Raw genomic sequence first — 21,959 nt, forward strand, 5'->3', positions numbered from 1 at the left:
TTGGTGCTAGCCCAATGACCACATTAAGCCTCTGCTATCAAAGCTCTTTACATCTGTCTCTCTCTGGTCATCTGTGTCCCTGATAATCAGAGATGTTTAAAAACAGTTGAAATAGATTTAAATATTTTAAAAACAACTATATTGAACCTTTTTATTCACAAAATGCTGGAGTAACTCAGCAGGTCAGGCAGCATCTCGGGAGAGAAGGAATGGGTGACGTTTCGGGTCTCGACCCGAAACGTCACCCATTCCTTCTCTCCCGCGATGCTGCCTGACCTGCTGAGTTACTCCAGCATTTTGTGAATAAATCGATTTGTACCAGCATTTGCAGTTATTTTCTTATACAACTATATTGAACCTGTTCTGCTGCTTATAAAATGGTGTCACACCATGGTGCCATTAGTTTTTCCTCTTTGGCAGTCAACATTGGAGCACCTCAAGGCTCTGTCACTCAGTCCCCTGATCTACTCTCTCTATACCAATGGCTGCATAGACAGACACAACTCCAACGCCATCTTTAAATTAGCCGATGTACCACCGTTGTAACAACAAATGAGTAATGATGAGTCAGTTCACAAGAGATTAAAAATCTGATTGAATGGTGCCAGTAAAACTATATTGCTCTAGATGTTAGCCAGACCAATGAGTTGGTTGTTGACTTCGGCAGAGGAAAGCCAGGAAACCCGGGAATCCACGAACCTGTCTTCATCGTAGAACGGCACTGGATCTCCAAGTTCCTGGGCATGCACATCTCTGAAGATCTATCCTGGGCCTAACATGTCAATGTATTCATGAAGAAAACCTCATTAACACCTCTACTTCTTTGGAAGATTGAGGAGATTCAGTACATCGCCAAATAGTCTATTGAACATCTTCAGGTATGCGGGAAAGAGCATACAGCCTGGTTGCACGAGGCCTGGTTCATCAACTCTGGATCTATTGGCCTCCAAAAGGCAGCCAATATCATTGAAAACCCCACCGCCTTGGCCATGTTCTCATTTCACTACTATCATTAATGTACACTGTTCCTTTTCAAAAATAAATTATTATTATCAGGAAGAAGATACAAGAGCCTGAAAATTATGACCACCAGGTTCAAGAACAGCTTCTTCCCAGCATCCATCAGGCTTTTGATCATTACATAACTTAATTTAAGGCGGCACGGTAGCGCAGCGGTAGAGTTGCTGCTTTACAGCGAATGCAGCGCCGGAGACTCAGGTTCGATCCTGACTACGGGTGCTGCACTGTAAGGAGTTTGTACGTTCTCCCCATGACCTGCATGGGTTTTCTCCGAGATCTTCGGTTTCCTCCCACACTCCAAAGACTTACAGGTATGTAGGTTAATTGGCTGGGTAAATGTAAAAATTGTCCCTAGTGGGTGTAGGATAGTGTTAATGTACGGGGATCGCTGGGCGGCACGGACTTGGTGGACCGAAAAGGCCTGTTTCCGGCTGTATATATATGATATGATGATGATAACACTAACCTCAGCAGCTATGATCCTCTATGGACTGTGTGTTTGGTTGCACTCTGACTTTGTTTTTTTGCACTATCATGGTTATAAGGTCAAAATTAAAATGAATTAATTAATATTAATTATTTGAGCATTATTGATTTTACAAGTCTGGTACAATGCAGCAAGTAAGAATTTCATTGTTTCGTTGTTGGCACATTTGACAATTAAATAGTCTTGACTCAATCTTGACTTTCAACTCTAAATATTTATTTTAAACTTGGGAGTTATCAGTTTATTTGTAAAACAGTTAACTGATATAAATGAATGAAAATAGAAATATTAATTAAATAAAGAAAACAGCTACCATTTATCTTATCCATCTAGGTTGATGATCCCATTCCAACAAAACGTGTCATGCTAGATGTGCCAGTTACGCCAACTTAAAACTAAGGGGCCAGATTTTAGTCGATCGGAACTTCCGTCTCATCATAACAGAGCTCCACGTCATGACTTGTAATGAACCAAATTTGATTAGGGAGCTGAAGGTGAAGGAAACCCCAGGAGTCAGTGATCATAATATGGCAAAATTCAACCTACAGTTTGAGAGGGAGAAGCCATAATCAGATGTATTGGTATTACTGTTGAGTAAAGGTAACTACAGAGGCATAAGGGAGGAGCTGGCTAAAGTTGATTTGAAAGAGGCCCTAGTAGGAATGACAGTGATGCAGCAATGACAAGAGTTTCTGCGAGTAATTCGGAAAATGCAGGATCTATTCATCCCAAAGAGGAAGAAACATGCTGAGGAGGGAATGATACCACAATGGCTTACAAAGGAAGTCAAAAACAGCCTAAAAGCAAACAAGAGGGAGGCACAGAGGTGCAACAGGAGAGTTGCTGCCTTACAGCACCATGATACATGATTCCCTTGAGTTTAGGACCAGGGGGCATAAGTGAGAATAAGGGAGAGGCTGTTTATGGCTGAGATGAGAAATGTCTGCATTCGCAGTGAACACCTGGAATTCTTTACTTGGACAGTAAATGGGAGTAGCTCAGATTAGAGAAGAACTGAAAGAAGTCTGGGCCCACTTTTGTTCACAGTTGCAGAAGAAAACCTCTATTTAAATTTGCTGGAATTAACTAATTTGGAGCACAGTTGCATCTGAATTGTGATAATGCAAACGTGTATAACTGCTAATCTCTCTGTCATTAATTTGCAGGTAGTCAATTCAGATAACCCGTCATCTCTGAAATCAGTTTAGTGAATCTTTGTTATTCCTGCCGCATAGATATTTTTTTTAGGTAAGAAGCTCAGAATTGCACACAGTACTCTAAATGCGGTCTCATCAAGACAACACAACTACAATAAACTCATCTGACATTTCATCACCTCCAACGTGATTCCACCACAAATCTTTCCATCTCCACCCCTTTCTGTCTTGCGCAGAGACTGCTCCCACCGCAACTCCTTGGCTCACGAATACCTTCCCACCCAAACCACCTACTCTACAGTTACTTTCCCCTGCAACTGCAGGAGATGCAACACCTGTCTTTATACCTCAACTCCATCCAAGGAGCCATGACAGTCCTTCCACGTGAGACAGAGGTTTGCTTGCAGCTTCTTTAACCTTATCTACTACATCTGGTGTTCCTGGAGTACGCTCTTGTACATGGCGAGACAAAGCATTGACTCGGCAAACATTTCGCTGAATACTTACACTCAGTCTGCTAAGGCCCACTGGATTTCCTAGTTGCTAACCATTTTAAATCCTCTTCCTATTCCCATACTCACCTTTCTGTCGTGGGCCTTCTCCATTGTCGAGTGAGGCCACACGCAAATTGGAAAAGCATCTCATACTTTGCTTGCATAGCATACAAGCCAGCGGTATGAATGTTGAATTCTCTAATTTTAGGTAACAAACTTCTACAAACACCTCCCTCCCCCCCCCCCCCTCCACCCTGCCTTCTCCCTCCCTCCACTAAGAGTCCATATACCAGTTCCACAGTTCACAACTTTGTATCCCTCTTGTGCTCACGCCATCTCTAGCCAAGAATCGGCCTATCAGAGAACCTCGTTGCCTGACGTCATCTTTGCCAGCCTTGATTTGTCCTGTTTTTTTCTCTCGCTTCCAATTGCCCCCCACCCCCACTACAATGTGTGAAGAAGATTCCCGACCCGTCCCATTTTCCTCGGAGATGCTGCTTGCTCACTGTGTCAATCCAACGTTTTGTGTCTATCTTTGCACTAAACAGTTGTCAGATTAAAAACAACTGTGGGTGTAGAATGTGACTGGAACACATCCCGCCAGTTTCTAGAAACTGCTAAGTTCGGAGATGATGGTTGCTGTTTTATTGATTCTAATATAAGTCTCATTTATCACATTTTGCTCTGTCCTATTCAACTCCTCACAGATTTCTAATGATTATAATGAATTATTTATACATAAATTAACCATCTCCAAGCAAATGGTTTCAGTCATCTACAGGAATAATTTGAAAGGGAATTCAGTTATTAAGTGAACATTGCAAAAGAACATGAACATATACCTAATGCAGTGGGAGAAGAATGATAGATACTGCAGTATATTAAACCAACAATTTAAATCTACAAGTTTCATAGCATATGACCTACAATTGCAAAAAAAAGAAATATGATGGAGCCATATCTCCGCAGTTATTTGGAACATCAGTTCTTTACCCCGACAAAGCAAATTAAATTAGCAGTCAGAGCAGAGCTTACATATAAAATAAATAGCTCTGAAGTACTTGTGCCTGCACTTGCAACAATGGATTTTCATTTAAAGTAGGTAACACATCAAACTAATCTATTCATGTGTGTGATTATTACCTAATCATTTACAGGACACATATGCAATTGTGTGGTTTATGTTTCAGGGTTTGTTGGAATACGTTTTTAAAGAATGACAATGTTATTAATTATTGATTGAATGAACAGTCACCACTGTGTATAGGAACAAAATGGCCTAGAATTGATGTTGCAATGACAGGAAAATGACCAGTAATTACCATCATTGCAGTGTGAATCCAATTCCAAATTCTAGAATAAAAACACGCACAGTCAAGGGCAGAAAGCTGATTACAGTTGCAGGGATTCCATGTTCAATTATGAGAACTTCAGCTAATTGTGAATTATAGTTTAGTTTATTATTCTCACGTGTACTGAGGTACAGTGAAAAGCTATTGTTGCGTGCTATCCAATCAAAGAAAAGATTACCCATAAATACAATCATGCTGCTCAGATAAAGGTGACAACATTTAGTGCAAGATATAACATTGATATAAATATTCTCCTTGTAATAATTAGTCTTTGTATTATCAGTTAAAACTAAGTGCTGAATCGTGTCCTGAGCCATATTAGAGATTGGTACACTCTGACAATATAAAATTAACTTAATACATGTGGATTGTGAGTCCCATTAAATATTTGAGATTAATGGATTTGAAAATGATTATTTTGACTTTATTGTTTACATGATTACAGTTTCTTCCTTACTCCTGTGTGTTTGATTCATTATTATTTTGGGATGGGGAGGGGGAGGGAGAGGGGGATAAAATGCTGCATAGATGAGGGTTATATAAAATTGAAAATTAATATTAAACTCTGAATCATGTTATACATACTGAATTAAATTGGAAATGTTAATTAGTTTTTACATAATCCTGAATGTTAAAAATTACAATTGCTTCTACTTTAATAATAAAATTGGAAGTAAATTTCAATATCATCAGTGATCCATGCCACAAAGTAAAGGCACTTATTCATACCAATGACGTGACAAGAACGTCCATCTTGGATTCTAAAGCAGTCAAAATTGTGAGCACTCTCTGTCAATAGCCTGTCCAGATAGCATACAAAAACCCCTCAGGATTACAAGGAATTTTGCAGGAGCAAAGTATATTGCCTGAGAGATAATGTTCAAGACTATATTGAGCAGTAAATGGGCACTGAAGAGCCGGAGTCTAGTCGAAATAACGCCATGTATTAAAATGAGATGACCAGTTAACAAAGTCCAAAGTAGAGACAGAATGAAACAACTGCATTAACTGATAAAGGCAGCATACACTACAGTGGATGATTTATGACAAACATTAGAATTCAAAAGGAAGTTAGCAACAAGCTGCAAGTGGATTCCAAGATGCAGTACCGAAAACCACAGGAGATCCTTTTTCCCTGTGGCTATCAAACTGCTCCCCCCCAAATCTTTGCACATCCCCAATCCTTTCCATTCATCACTTTAATTTCATGTTTCATGTATCTTGTGTTTTATGACTGTTGGCAGATCAATTTCTCTCCGGGGATAAATAAAGTTCAATTGTATCGTATCGTTTCGTGAAAATTCTATGTGGTGTTGTGGACTTAACCTACACTTTTGGAACAATATCACAAATGAGGTGAATTAAGAGGTTAAGAAACTGAATAAAGAACTATAAGTAGAAGGGGGGAAACAAAGTTAGAGTAAAGGACATCTTTTTCCAGAGTGATGAGTGGATAGAAGTCTCCCTCAAAACTCCATTTGAGGGCACTTTTGTTCATTGTGTATATTTTAATTTGGCCATAAAAATTTGAAGATATTTCCCAAGTATAGGAGACTGTGTGGAGATAATTACAGAAAATAAAAGAAAAAATGTCAAATTGATTAAAAAAAGAAGGGAGAATGTTCCAAAGAATGATTGATGACATTCAATTTCAGTAAACATGAGGAGATGCATTTTGGCCAAAATATTGTAACGGTTACCAGTTAAGTTTAAGTAGATCTGCTGCTTTAGGACTTGCGAACATAGAATCACTGAATATCAAAGGAGCATCAAAAATTAGAAACAATTTGAAACAAAATGGCAGCAACAAATGCTGACAAGATTGCTCATAGCTGACAGCATTCTAGGCTTTATCTACAAGATCTCAACATTACAAAAGCCAAGACCCAGTGATGAGCCCATAAAAAAACCCGTAATAAGTGAGGATCTGGCGTAAATAAATAAAAAATATGATCAAAGGCTTAAGTGCTACCCTAGTTTGTTTCTGTTTCAGCAAGGTATTGTGAAAAATTTGAAGCTTTTGAAGTCTAGGAAAGATTGGACAGGGTAGATAGAAATATGTTCCCAGTTGTCATAGTGTCAGGTATAAGAGGTTATACTTCATTGATATATTGGAAAAGGTTTGGAAAAGCGGGAGAGATGCATAGAAGGTTGTAAAACGATTGAAATTATGTTCATGATTATGGACCAAGTCAGAAACATAGAAACATAGAACATATAGAACAAAGGGCGGCACGGTAGCGCAGCGGTAGAGTTGCTGCTTTACAGCGAATGCAGCGCCGGAGACTCAGGTTCGATCCTGACTACGGGTGCTGCACTGTAAGGAGTTTGTACGTTCTCCCCGTGACCTGCGTGGGTTTTCTCCGAGATCTTCGGTTTCCTCCCACACTCCAAAGACGTACAGGTATGTAGGTTAATTGGCTGGGTAAATGTAAAAATTGTCCCTAGTGGGTGTAGGATAGTGTTAATGTACGGGGATCGCTGGGCGGCACGGACTTGGAGGGCCGAAAAGGCCTGTTTCCGGCTGTATATATATGATATGATATGATATGATATATTATTCAACATTTAAGATAACTTTTTATAAATGGCTAAAATAAGTGAGTGGAGTGATGAGGAAGGCAGGTAGGTAAATATAAATCAATTTTTTTTTTACGAAGAAGATAAGTGTTTGGTACAGAATATAAATTTCACATTGTGAACCTTACTGCAATTCTATGTCCTTGTTTTATGCAGACAAAAAGAAAATGAACAGATTTTGTTTCCAGCACCCTGTGTTATTCTGAACAAGACCAAATATTCAGTCCATCGGCGAAAATCCCCTGCAGCAGAATTTCTCAGTCTTGAAGACAGTGTGGGAAAACTTCATGTAAGGTGGTTGTCTATACATTGGTTCAATACAGGTTCTCAAAAGTACACTGCTAATCTTGCACAAACAGTGTGAAAGTTGAAAAAAATGCAGATATTGATAAATCTGAAATAAGGACAAAAAGTGCTGGAAACACAGTAGGTCAGGCAGCATCATTATAAAGCAAAACAGAGAACTGGCAAACAGTCTTTGACTAAGAACATTAATTCAGTATTTTTCTGCCTAAGCAATTAGTTCATCACATACCAATTGCAATTTATTTTCAATAGAGAATAAATTTTGTTGAGGCATAAAGTGCACCTTTCATTTGTGGCAATTTCACCTCAAAATAAAAACAGAAAATTCTGAACAGCCTCCAATTCTACTGTATCGGGTCTTGGTAAGTCAATGCACAGTACTCTGAAGCGACTTCACCTATACTTAATATAAATGTAACAAAGCTTCCCCATTTCTAAACTCCAACTCTTTTGCAATAAAGACCAGCCTGCTATTTGCTCTCCTAGATACTTCCTGTATCTGCCTGTTAAGCTTTTGTGTTTCATGGACAATATCTTGATCCTTCTGCATTTCACTCATTTTCAGATTTCATTTAACTAATATATAATGTTTATTTCCTTTTACCAACTGCATGACTTAGATTTAGATTTAGAGATACAGCGCAGAAACAGATTTAGATTTAGATTTAGAGATAGTGTAGCAACTCTACCGCTGTGCGACCATGCTCCCCACACTAAACTCCATTTACCAGGTTTTTGCCCACTCACTCAATTCATCAATTGGCCATTTTAGACTCACAATACCCCCATCAAAACTTGCTATTTCACCAATGTTCACATCCTTGACAAACTTGGATACCTTACATTCTGCCTCCTCTTTATTTGTTTTCTTTGTGATAACCAGTTTTCAATTACACTAATACACTTCCAGCAATACAACAAGCTCTTATCTTGTGCACTAGCCATTTATGTGTATTTTGTAGTTCTCCCCTGACTCTCAGTCTGAAGAAGGATCTTGACACCCATTCCTTCCATCCAGAGATGCTGCCTTTCCGCTGAGTTACTCCAGCATTTTGTGTCTATCTTCGGTGTAAACCATCATTTGCAGTTCCTTCCTTTGCACTTATGTGGCACCTTGTTAAGTTGCCTTTGGAATTGCAAATGCAGCAAATCTATAGGACTCCCTCATCTACACTAATTTGCTACATGCTACATCCAAGCAAATGTATCAAACATGATTTGCTTTTCATGAAACCATGTTGACATGGTTTTATTAGATTGTTTTCCTAAATGATTCATTGTTTCCTCATTGCTTTTTGACTCTCACCTTGCCACAATAAATGTTAAAATAACTGGTATAGAACAGAGCTGGAACATCTCAGCAGGTCAGGCAGCATCACTGGAGGACACGGGTAGGTGAGGTTTTGGGTTACAGCCTTTCTTCAGACTGATTGTAGCAGGGGAGAGCAATCTGGAAAAGAGGTGGGGCCACAACAGAACCTGTAAACGATAGTTGGATACAAGTGAGTAGGTCATCACTTGTCGAGACCCTTCTTCAGACTGATTATAGTGGGGGTGAGAAATCTGGGAAAGGTGAAGACCAGACAATCAATCGGAAGAAGGGTCCCAACCCAAAATGGCTCCTATCCATGTCCTCCAGGGATGCTGCCTGCCCCTCTGAGTTGCTCCAGCATTGTGTTCTGTGCAAGATTCCAGCATCTTCAGTTCCTTATGTATACTTAAAATAACTAAGATACAGTTCCGTTCCTCAACAAAAAAACGCAAAGCAGACTGTAATACGCTGTCCAAACTAGTTGCAAAAATATATTATCTTCTTAGGAGGTAATGAATTATTTTCCTTTCAATAGTTTGCCCTCTACAAACATTGAACACATCACAGGTTGAAGCATACGAGCTGTAGCCCTCTACAAAAACTGCTTGAACATAGGGTGAGGTATGCCAGAGGAAAACCTTTTCATTTGACCAGCCCTCAAAACAGCATGAACGAGACCAGGAAGATCATTGTACAGAGGATCAGTATCCCAAGTCTGTCACCATAACTTTTCATTCAGTAGGAGGAAATGCATAAAAATATCAAAACTACATCTACCATGATTAATGTTTTTATACTTTTTGGTTCCAAGAAATGTACAACATATTTTGCTTGGTTAAACCAATAGGCCACAACACATCAGCAGGTCAAGGACAGCACAGAATTCCAGTAAAGAAATGCATAGCAGTGACCAAACCATCTGTACAAATCCCTCTATCTCTTTGACATAAAAACAGGTTTCTAAATGTAAGTCACCATAGCAGCTTGCATTTTTTAAAAATAAACAGAATCTGTGTAAGACATTGAGCCAGCGCAATGGTGCAACTGATAGAGCTGCTGCCCCACTAATCCAGTGACCCAGAATCAATCCTGACCTCAGGTGCCATCTGTGTGGAGTTTGCACAATCTTCCTGATTTCCTCCAGGTGCTCCTGGATCCCCCCACATCCCAAACAGGTTAATTTGCTATTTAAAGTTGCCTTTAGTGTATTTGTGAGTGGTAAAAGCTGGGGGGAGTAGATGGAAATGAGGGAAGCATAAAACAAGATTAGTATAACCGAGTGCTTGATGTAGGCATGGATTCCGTGGGTCAAGAGTCTATTTCCATGCTGTATGATTCTGACTCCTGATGATACCGTCACTAAATAGGGCTACAGATTTAGCACCATGGATAGAATCCTCTGGTATTCTCCAATCTTGATTGTCACCGAGAGACAAGATCCAAGCTGATCTTTTAAACACACTTTAACTAAAGCAGGAAACTTATAAACAATATGTGGCAGTCACATGCACAGATATTCATTTAGATTTTTTCAGTAATTTATTTTCACAATGTTAGATAGAGATGCTTTGTAGCCTTTGCACTTAGTGCTTGGTCTGTCAGTACACATGAAATGCATAGAGGAAGCCCTCTACTTCATCCCCGGTCTCTATTTCACAGACTAGTCATCCTTCAAATCACTCCAAGTGAGAAAGCTAATGTACTGGAAAATTATGCAGTTTAGTTATGTGAATTGATAACAGAACACTAAAGAATCTTATCTAAACACATTCACTTACATCTCAAACATTTGCAATATAAGCCAGACCTTGGATGTGAACGGTTGATAAAATAATCCACTTGTGCTACCTCCTCATATAATGTATCTATTCCATTGATTCCAAATTTTGTTAGCCGAACATACCTTCACTGATCTCAAAAAATTTAAGTGTCCAGATTGAAAAAAAAGGGAAATTCAGGTCTTTCAGGTATGCAGCAAACTACAACCCATTTTAAAAGACAATGTTCCAATTGGAATAAACTATTTTGATTATTTGCAAATACCTCAAAATTGAAAATAAAGTGAACAGAAGCACATTCATTATAAAGCAATTCACTGTAAATCAAGAGAAATGAAGCAGCATAATGTGCATTCAGTTAAATACTAAATATATACCTACAAATATTTTTTATTTTCATAGACGTCATGTAGCTTTAAAACATGTGGATGTTCTATTAACTTCAAGATGGCGATCTCCCGTTCCACCTAAAAGACAAAAGAGAAAAGTCAAAATACACATACAGAAATAATGGAAGATTTCTGCTCTTTCTTGAAACCTAGATTTATACACCAGCTCTATTAAAGACAACATAAATATAACAAAAAGTAGAAATATTACAGGTTAACACACAAACCTAATGCAACTTTTCAAAAATATTATTTTGCATAGTTAATTAAAGGAATTATTGACATTATGGTCAGATGATTGCACCAAATGTGAACATGTTGCAATTTCAGTCTTTATTCAGCTTTTATCAAAGATTATCCAGCCAATTGATGATATTTCAGGGCATAATGGCCCATAGCATACACTGAATGGTGAAAATGGTGAATACTTGTACTCACCATTCACCCGCCTGCTAAACTTGTTCTTACTTGAAGCTCGCATGAACTTTGGCATGATCATCAGACCTTGCTGATCAATAAAGCCCAATACAGCACAGGGTCTTTCTGTGTAGGAAAGAACTACAGATGCTGGTTTAAATTGAAGGTAGACACAAAATGCTGGAGTAACTCAGCGGGACAGTCAGCATCTCTGTAGAGAAGGAATGGGTTTCGGGTCGAGACCCTTCTTCTGGTTGCAGTATAGGAAGAATGTGGAAGCTTTGGAGAGGCTGCAGAAGAGGTTTACCAGAACGCTGCCTGGATTAGGGAGTATTCGCTACAAGGGGAGGTTGGACAAACTTGGTTTGTTTTTTTTAGAACAAAGGGAGACCGGATATAAATATATGAGAGGCCTAGATAGGGTAGGCAGTCGGAACTATTTTCCCAGGTGGAAATGTCAAAGAAGGTATAGCTTTGAGGTGAGACAGACAAAGTTTGAAGGAAATGTACAGTTTTTTTTTTACAGAGAGGATGGGGGTGCCTGGGACTTGCTACAACAATGGTGTTAATGAGGCTTTTTGACAGGCACATAGATATGCTGAGCGTGGAGGTGTATGGATCATGTGCAGGCAAATGTAATTCGTTTATTTTGGGATTATGTTCAGTACAGTAATTATGAAGTGCTAGTTCCCGTGCTGTACTTTTCTATGTTCTATGTTCTAAAGGGAAATTTGAAAGATAAAAAATGTAAAGTTATTTATTTTAAATGAATTCACATGGGAATGTATGATACACAGTGGTAAACTGTAAAATATTAATTAAGTTTATCATTTAAGTTAGTTTAAGTTTTCATTTTGTTTTAGTTTAAATATGAACATGAGCTGTTGTAACACTGGACATCTGAAATAAATGCAAGGCAATGATTTTTTATTTCTCTCTCTGAACATTTCCTTCAATTTCTGTTTTTAATTGCAAGATTTCAAAATGTTTCATTCTCTGGTTTAGAGTTGTTAATTGATATTGGATTAGCAACGTCATTAAAACATATTTATGCTTTCAAATATCAAGCCTGACTTTCTGGGGTATATTTAATGGGCTCATCCAGTGTGTAATAATGGTGAAGCCTAAGCTGAGGTGCCATTAATATTGAGGGACATAGTGGAGCAGCATAAATTGACCAGCAAGTTCAGGCAGACTTGCAACTCTCGGTATACATTTTAACTGAGAGAATTTTAACTGAGAGAGTAGGAAAAGGGACCAACTAGACTAATGAGTGGCACTGTGGCACAGTGGTAGAGTTGCTGCCTTACAGTGCTTACAGCGCCGGAGACCCAGGCTCGATCCTGACTACGGGTGCTGTCTGTATGGAGTTAGTACGTTCTCCCATGACCGCTTTGGTTTTCTCAAGATCGTCAGTTTCCTCCCACAATCCAAAGATGTACAGGTATGTAGGTTATATAAGAAAATAACTGCAGATGCTGGTACAAATCGATTTATTCACAAAATGCTGGAGTAACTCAGCAGGTCAGGCAGCATCTCGGGAGAGAAGGAATGGGTGACGTTTCGGGTCGAGACCCTTCTTCAGACTGATGTCGGGGGTGGGACAATTGGCTTGGTGTATAAATTGTCCCTAGTGTGTGTAGGGTAGTGTTAATGTGCGGGGTTCACTGGTCGGCGTGGACTTGGTGGGCCGAAGAACCTGTTTCCGCACTATATCTCTAAACTAAGCTAAACTAATTTGATGACCAATTTGGACATTAACAACTGCATGTGGCTTGTACACACCATTATTTGTTCAAGCAAGATTTCTCTTATTATAACAATTTGTAAACCTTGAGAAGAGGATGGGGAACTGTACATATACATGCCGAACAAATAACATCAATTTACCACTTTTTACTACAATAATCTTATAACGGTTGTCTGGAATAGCTGTTTCATGCTATCAATACAATGTGATAGTAATGTAGTAAAATCTGTGACACTCATTATCATTATAAAAATATACTATCCTTGGTACCAAATGCATGCATTGCCAAGTGTGATATGGAAGAAACGTTTAAAGTACAACCAGATATCCTATCCTGAGAATACAAAAGTAACCACAGTAGCCTTGATTCTAATTTTAATAATCTAATTAACAGGCTCTGACATAAATGGAAAGAGGACTAAAACAACTTACGTTTTTAAAGGCATTTTAAAATGGCAAATTATCCTGAGGTGCTCCACAAGAATGTAATCATTCACAAATTTCACTATGCCAAAGAAGCAGATGAAGCAAAGAGCTGAATGGAAAGGCAGAGACATTTGCAGATGCAATTTCAAAGTTTAGAGTCAACAATGGTAGAATGAATGTCAGGCGACTATGCAAGAACTGCAGGATTCTTGAAAGGGAGAAGTTAAAAAAAAATTGACTATTTACATTAGACTCCAGAAAAATACTTTAAATAGAGCAAGTTAATCTTACTTTGATACAACAAAATGGAAACACAAGGAACTGGCAGACAAAGGCATTTTGAGATGGGGCTGTGACAAAGCCTGGCAAGTGACGGGTGGACGGGGTTTGATTGGCAGATGAATGGACAGGTAGAGACAAAGACAAGACAAAAGGGTGTCAGATAAGGAGAGAAGAGGAGTGAGATGTAAAGCAAGAGGGAGTGGCATAGGTGGAAGGGGATGGGAGGTGGAAAGGAGGGGAAAGTTAGTGGGAGAAATGGATGGACATTGGGGTGGAGGGCCACAGAAAAGAGAGAGGGGTGAAAGGGCTTCCCTAAAATTGGAGAATTCAATGGTCATACCATTGGGTTGTAAGGTACCCTAGGGGAATACGAGGTGTGTTTGGCCTCACTCTGTAATGGAGGAGGCCCATGACAGAAAGGTTGGTATGGACATGGTAAGAGGAGTTAAAATGTGAAAAAAGAGTTCATTACCCAGTTGTACTAGAGTCTTGACCTCTTTTCTAGCTTTCTCCCCCCTTCTACAATCAATCTGAAGAAATGCCCCGACCTGAAAAGTCACCTTTCCATTCCCTCCAGAGATTATGCCTGACCTGCTGAGTTACTCCAGCACTTTCTGATGCAGCAAAGATATTTTATAAGGAAAGTTATTTCAAACAGCAATAGTCAATCCAAAGACACATTTGTCTGGGCTAATTGTTGGACGAATTCACTAATTTGAAAATTAAATTTCGAGTTGGTAAACAAAAAAAAAATAGGACAACTGGTGAATAAATCGCATACAAGTACAAGTTTGAAAAATATCTTCCTGGTTGTTCAAATGCTGAAGTGTCATGAGATTATCTTGTCTTGCACATACAGGACGTCAATTAATTATCCCATGAGACATTTTGGAGTCCTTCCCAATGACTCGAGCTGGGAAGCAACTTAGAAAATCAGCAAAATGGCCAGAAGAATAAACCTTGAATTGAAAGAGTAGCTGAACCTCTGACTGATTAGCAATAGTGAACTGTCTGTGCTCCATCAGGGAGGTGAGAATTGGAAGCTGACAGAAGAACTCAAATGACAGCCCCATTCTTCAAAATGTTCTGTCAATCTGTCTCACTTCAGTTCCCCAGTAAAGTACGATCAGGCATTCATTATTAATTGTGCAACATTTCACTTCACTGATGTCACTCTTCCACTGTGCAGGTGTAATCAAAAATTTCTTCCACTCACAAGGTGTCATGATTGCAGCCTCAATGTACAAGGCCACATCACATTTAAAACTGACTCATGAATTATTCTTTGCTTTCTGATGTTTTGTTCTGTGAGGAGGTGGAGGGGATTAGGAAAAGGGACCAGCTTTTATTAAATGCACCAGTCCTGAATTCTGGTCAGAAAAGCCTAGGGCATTTTCAATAACAAAGCTGAACATATTGCAACAGTGCAAAATTAATTCCTGTGCTTTTAAAATTATATTAAATTGCAGCATATTTAATAACATTACAATGCTATTATAATAATGCTCATGGTGTGTTATAGCAAATAATTGTACAATTTTTGACTTACAGCTCACATTACTATACAACTTTAAATTAATGCTAAATTATTATTTTTTTAAATAATTATTTTTATATCATGAGCACTTACCCATGAATTATTGCCCACATTAAATGTTAAAGTAGTTTTATATAATAGATTTCAGGCTACTTTATATGCCAATTTATTTTCTGTAAACACATTTATTCAAATATATTATAATGAATAGGCATATATGATTTTGAGAATTATATTGCAATAATTAAATATAAATGTTTTTTCTAAAGCAGTGTATTATTCATGGGAGAATGTTTAGGCATGTCCAGTTTTATCATCTCCTCAGCTTACATGACATTTAGAGGAGCATTCGTATTCAACAGGAGCAAGCTAATCTGCAGGTTCTGCTCCCTTTACCAAGAAAATGGTTGAACACCTTTTCAGGAAAGGAGCGAGAGACAAAGCAGGGAATTACAGACCAGTTAGCCTGACATCGGTGGTGGGGAAGATGCTGGAGTTAATTATTAAAGAGGAAATAACAGTGCATTTGGATAGCAGTAAAAGGATAAGTCCAAGTCAGCATGGATTTATGAAGGGGAAATCATGCTTGACTAATCTTCTGGTATTTTTTGAGAATGTGACAAGTAAAATGGATGAAGGGGAGCCAATGGATGTAGTGTATCTGAACTTTCAGAAAGCCTTTGATAAGGTCCCACATGGGAGATTTGTGAGCAAAATTAGAGCTCATGGTATTGGGGGTAGAATGTTGACATGGATAGAGAATTGGTTGGCAGACAGGAAGCAAAGAGTGGGAGTAAACGGGTCCTTTTCAGAATGGCAGGCAGTGGCGAGTGGAGTGCCGCAAGGCTCGGTGTTGGGGCCGCAACTATTCACCATATATATTAATGATTTGGATGAAGGAATTAGAAGTAACACTAGCAAGTTTGCAGATGACACAAAGCTGGGTGGCAGTGTGAACTACGAAGAGGATGTTAGGAGGTTGCAGGGTGACCTGGACAGGTTGAGTGAGTGGGCAGATGCATGGCAGATGCAGTATAATGTAGATAAATGTGAGGATATCCACTTTGGTGGTAAAAACAAGGAGGCAGAATATTATCTCAATGGTGTCATGTTAGGTAAGGGAGAAGTGCAGCGAGACCTGGGTGTCCTTGTACACCAGTCACTGAAAGTTGGGTGCAGGTACAGCAGGCAGTGAAGAAAGCTAATGGCGTGTTGGCCTTCATAACGAGAGGATTTCAGTATAGGAGCAGAAGGCAGGCACGGGGTATTGATTGTGGATGATCAGCCATGATCACAATGAATGGCGGTGCTGGCTCAAAGGGCCGAATGGCCTCCTCCTGCACCTATTTTCTATGTCTATGACCTATCTACAAGTCTAAAAAGCTGACAACAATGAAGATCCCTTTTTCAGATCCCTTCAGACCTTGGGTTTCTACCCAAAACATCACCTATTCCTTTTCTCCAGAGATGCTGCCTGGCCCGCTGAGTTACTCCAGCATTTTGTGTCTATGTTTGGTGTAAACCAGCATCTGCAGTTCCTTCCTATACAAGATCCCTTTTTTAAAATCTGATCACAAGCCAACACCAGTTCCTTCACAGCCCATTAGCCTCTCTATAATTCCACTGTAAAATGGAAAGAACTTTGTACCAATGTAAAAATAATCATGAGAATATTAGAGAAAAACACAGAAAATAGCTGGTGCATCTCATAGTCAGTCACTGTCATTGTAGAGAGAAAGATATTATTGCTTTATGACATAATGCTATTTGTATCATGCTGCATTATGCTGCATAGAACAAGCCCCATTATAATAATAATAATAATAATAATGCATTACATTTATATAGCGCTTTTCATACACTCAAAGACGCTTTACAGGGATTTAAAGAACATAGGGAAGTGAATAAATAGATAAATAAGTAAACGAACAGAGAAAGGAGACAGAAGGTGAGGTGACCTTCAGTGGTTGAAGGCAGTACTGAACAGGTGAGACTTCAGTGATGTTTTGAATGTGGTGAGTGAGGAGGAGTCTCTGACGGTTTGGGGTAGTGAGTTCCATAGGGTGGGAGCAGCGATGGAGAAAGCCCTGTCCCCCCAGGATCTGAGTTTGGTCCGGATGGGGGGGGGATAGGAGATTGGCAGCAGCAGAGCGGAGGGTGCAGGTGGGAGTGTGCCTGTGGAGGAGGTCAGTCAGGTAGGATGGGGCCAGGTTATGGAGGGCTTTGTAGGTCATGAGGAGGATTTTGTACTGGATTCTCTGGGGGATGGGGAGCCAGTGGAGTTTGTAAAGGACGGGGGTGATATGGTCACGGATCGGGGTGTGGGTGAGTAGACGGGCAGCGGAGTTTTGAATGTATTGAAGTTTACTGATGATTTTTGAGGGTGCGCCTTAGAGGAGGCTGTTGCAGTAGTCCAGACGGGAGGTGATGAGTTCATCCTTGACTCTTTGTACAACCAACTGGTATAATATACATTTTTCTCCAGCAGTTGTTTTTTCCTCATTCACTATCCTTTTACACAGTGCATTCCAGATCGTTAAAAAATTGCTGATGAGAAAATGATTTCATAAGACACCTTTTAGTCCTTTTGCCACTGACCTTAAATCTGTCACCTATGATTACTGACGCAAATGTTATAGGTTTTCGTTGTTTACCAAAATTCTTCAAGGTTCTTAATAATTCAATTAAACCTCCTACTCCAAGGTGAAAATCCCAATTTTCTCTAACTTTTTAATACCCCTCTAAAGTCTGGAAATAGCGCACCATTAAGTTAATATTCATTTTATTCACTCTTTATGTCACGCTATACTACTCTGCATTATAATTCATCCACCAGGTCCTGTCCATTTCATCTTATTATTAGTATTGTGGTCTTTTCTATGTTTCTGAATATTGTCTCATTTATCAGCTTTGAAATTATCGCTCCATGCTCAGCTTTGCATCACAAATAGAAATCAAAACTCCCAGCAGCCCTGTGCTGATCCCTGGGGTACACCACTGTATAGTCCACCGTGGTCAGAAAAATAGTCATTCTGCTTTCTATGCCTTGATCAATGTGGTGCCCACAGTTACTGCTCGTTTTGTCTTTGCTAATAGGTTTTGCCAAGATGTGCCACTTTATCAAATACTTCTTGTAAATCCCTGAATATACTGTAACATCAGCCACACTATTTTTTTTCAATTTTCTTCATCAGGTTAATCAAACACGATTTGCTTTTAACAAATCCCAGCAAACCTATGCTTTTCTGAATGTCAATTATCTTTGCATGGATCTTGGCCCGAAAATCTGTTTGCATTGGCATTAAGCTGTCTTGCTGAGGGACTTGTGGTGGTTTGCTCTAGTGCTAACTGCACATCTGGTGCAATAATTTGTAAACCTAAAGAATACCATTTGGTTGCTTTTTCATATGAGCGTAATTTCAATGGAGAGTGATTTCAGGATTCTTGTACTAGCTGAAATGCACCACAACGGACTGAAATCTCTGAAAAGGAGAAGTGTTCACTGCCTCAAACCACTGCTGGAACTCACTGAGCAGCCTGGAGCCATCAAGAGGAAGACTGATAAGGATACCGACTTGTGCTGATTCTTACCAGCATTCCACTGAGCTGTGCCTTATTGTGGAAAAGGTGGACACCTCGAGAGATATTATGAATGTTTAAGGACCCATGAAGCCATCCATGAATGATAATGAAGTGGTACTTGGAGTGAAATTATGACAAAGAATAGTGCCATGAGGACCTGATCCCAGCGCACAAAGAAGTTTAAAAAGCTCCATGTGTGGTCAAGGTCAATGAAATATCATCTCCCAACAACTTTGCAACCACACTCTTACAACCATCACTACTCCAACTCTCAAATATACATATCACACTTTACACATGCTTTAGTATTTCAATCATGGTCGGTGTGCCACAGCACATCAATTGCAAACACTCCTTACACATTGCACACAAATAGGGATCTGCAGTCTTAAATCACTGCTTACATTGAATTTCTACCCCAATGTTTCTGAACCTTTCTTCACCAGTACTTATTGGCTGATGGCAGATGACTGATGACTTATTTCTGGGAGAAAAATTTGAAACTTTCCATTCTCCTGTGCAGTGAAAGACTGACTAGTATGTCAATAACTTCACCCTTGCCCCTTTCTGCAAGGGTGAAAATTATGAAGAAAATATTAACCACTCATTTCATACTCACACATGCCCTCTCTCTCATTTCATCACTTTGGTCCCTAAATTTGCTCAACCCCCTCCTTTGACTACCATTTTCCACTTTATGGTAATAGAGTACTTTAGTTCCCTTTGATGCTACCCGTGCTTAGAAACATTCTTTGTTCCTCCTAATTCCTTTCATCACTCAATCCACCTTGATTGTCCATTGAATTACAAATTTAAAATTTATCACAAGCTTCCACTGTATGTTCCATCTTTTTTCTTGGTACATTTAATCACCAAGAGTAATCCAGCCTTTAACACTTCCACATCCTCCTCATGCATAGATTCCATCTGGCCCTTCTTTGTTCCGTGCTGTTCACATTGTTGTACTGCCCATCTTTGATTCCTATCTACCAGGGCCAGTTCCTTTTTTAACTCAGAATTAATTTTTAAAAGTCCTTCTCCAATTCAATTTTTTAATGTTTGATTTGTCCTTGACCTTTTCCAATAACTACTAAAATACTGATATAATCTACAGCATTTGTTTCAGTGAGTAAACCCAATTTCTGTTTTGCACCTTCAACATTATCTGTAATCTGTCAATAACTAGAGACAAGGAAGAAATAAACAGTACAAAATGTCTGAGACATAGTGATCCATTTTCCTCTTCTGTTGATGGCTTGGCATATACTCTAAAGTAAATGGAGAGTAATAATGAATAACTCATGTTATGCTATGAATTCCTGATAAGTGGAAGCAATTTTGTTACAAGCACATTATTTACCACTGACAGCAACAGCTTGTGTCAGTGATAAAATTTGTCTCTGAGTCAGAAGAATGTGGTTAACTCTCCACTTCATGACGAGGACATAACTTGGGCTGTCACTTAAGTGCAGGACTGAAGGAATGCTACTTTGCCAACACTGCCATCTATCAAATCAATAATGGGAAAGTCCATCTGTCGGACAAGATGAATATGTATATCTTGAAGAAGGACAAATAGCTATTGTGACTAGATATCATTGCTCATGCAACCCCACCACAAATTGATTAAATAATGAGCATTAGTAGGAAAAAAACCTGCAGATGCTGGTTTAAATCGAAGGTAGACACAAAATGTTGGAGTAACTCAGCGGGTCAGGCAGCATCTCTGGATGTACAATTTACCTGCCTGCTAATCTTGCTCTCTTTGACTACAGGATCATGTCTCCTGTGCCATCAGGCACCTTGTGTCCCATCTGGGAAGAATCTGATCCCACATTAGTTCATCAGTCAGCTCAGAACCCTCAGGGCTAGGTGGAAGCAAGTCATTCTTGATACTAAGGGAATGCATAAAAAGACAATTGTCATTCACAAGCTGTACTGGTTGTGTTGGAACATGCCAAGGACATGATTTGTTCTGCAAATCATGTTTGTGATAAAAGAGTATTTATTAAAATTGATTTTGGTTGCGCATGCTGCTATTTTCATGAAATATTCTTCCAGGCAAATGGAAAATAATGAAAATAATAGTAAGCTTCTTCGCAACAGATGCATAATTACTTAGTATAAATAAAGTTTATTTTGAACAGATATGCAATTGCCTTGCAGAAATAAAGTTTTATTTTCCTCATAAAATGATAATGGTAAACTGATATTTGACAGAGATCTTTAAAGAAAAAAAGCTAAAGCGACAACAGCTAATTACTGATTCATCTAATTGCGCTCCGGTAAGTCAGGCTCAGGTTCAATCCTGTACATCGGTGACCCCTGGGCTATTAGCCTCATCTGGTGCGGCTAATTAGCTACTCATGAAGCATGGTTGCAAGTGCTGAGTGGTGGCTTCTAACTGTTTTCTGCATAATATTTACAAGGAGGTTGAAAGACGGCAAAGCAAGCAGGAGGAGTTCGCTGGTGCTCTAGCAATGTAGAATTAACACTCCCACTGCAACAACAAGGAACCTCCATCAAACCAATGTGCTCATTTCCTGTTGGGCTCTCATTGCCGTGAACAACACCAATAAAGCATAGACAATGACCAAGAAAACCAATGCACAAATGATAAAACAAACAGCAGATTGCATTTGAAATTACCAGCTCCTGGCCCTCACTAGGTGGTAGCACTGGGACAGAAGATATGAGGCTCAAGTTCCATTCAAAAACTTCAGCAGGTAACCAAGCCTGACAATTCAGTGTAGTCTTAAGGGAAGGCAGCAAAGTTGGAGCTAATATTTTTCAAATCAAATTGTTTGTCACTGCTTTGGAAAGGGTGCAGAGTAAGTGTATCAGAATGATGCCTGGATTAGCGACAGGGACAGATTGGACAGACTTAGATTATTTTCTCTGGAATGTCAGAGATTGTGGAGAGATGTGATAAAGTGACATTAAATTATAACAACCATGGTTAGGGTAGACAGTCCAAACCTCTTTCCCCAGGATCGAAAAATAAAATACCAGAGGGCACAGCTTTAAGATGAGAGGGGCAAAGATTAAAGGAGATGTGCAGGGCAACTTTTTTATACAGATGATGGTGAA

The 21,959-nt window shown here is 39.2% G+C and overlaps 1 protein-coding gene across 13 annotated transcripts in view; it reads right to left on the reverse strand.

Annotated features, from left to right (window-relative positions):
• Window positions 1-21,959, reverse strand: part of LOC144602333 (serine/threonine-protein kinase BRSK2) — a 702,099-nt gene that overhangs the window by 320,626 nt on the left and 359,514 nt on the right. For all 13 annotated transcript variants that reach the window (XM_078415328.1, XM_078415336.1, XM_078415334.1 and 10 more), the window contains exon 3: window positions 10,868-10,953. In XM_078415328.1, coding sequence (XP_078271454.1) covers window positions 10,868-10,953 — 86 coding nt within the window. The remainder of the gene's footprint in view (window positions 1-10,867; window positions 10,954-21,959) is intronic.

The sequence above is a fragment of the Rhinoraja longicauda genome, chromosome 18, assembly GCF_053455715.1.
Source record: "Rhinoraja longicauda isolate Sanriku21f chromosome 18, sRhiLon1.1, whole genome shotgun sequence".
Classification (NCBI taxonomy): domain Eukaryota; kingdom Metazoa; phylum Chordata; class Chondrichthyes; order Rajiformes; family Arhynchobatidae; genus Rhinoraja; species Rhinoraja longicauda.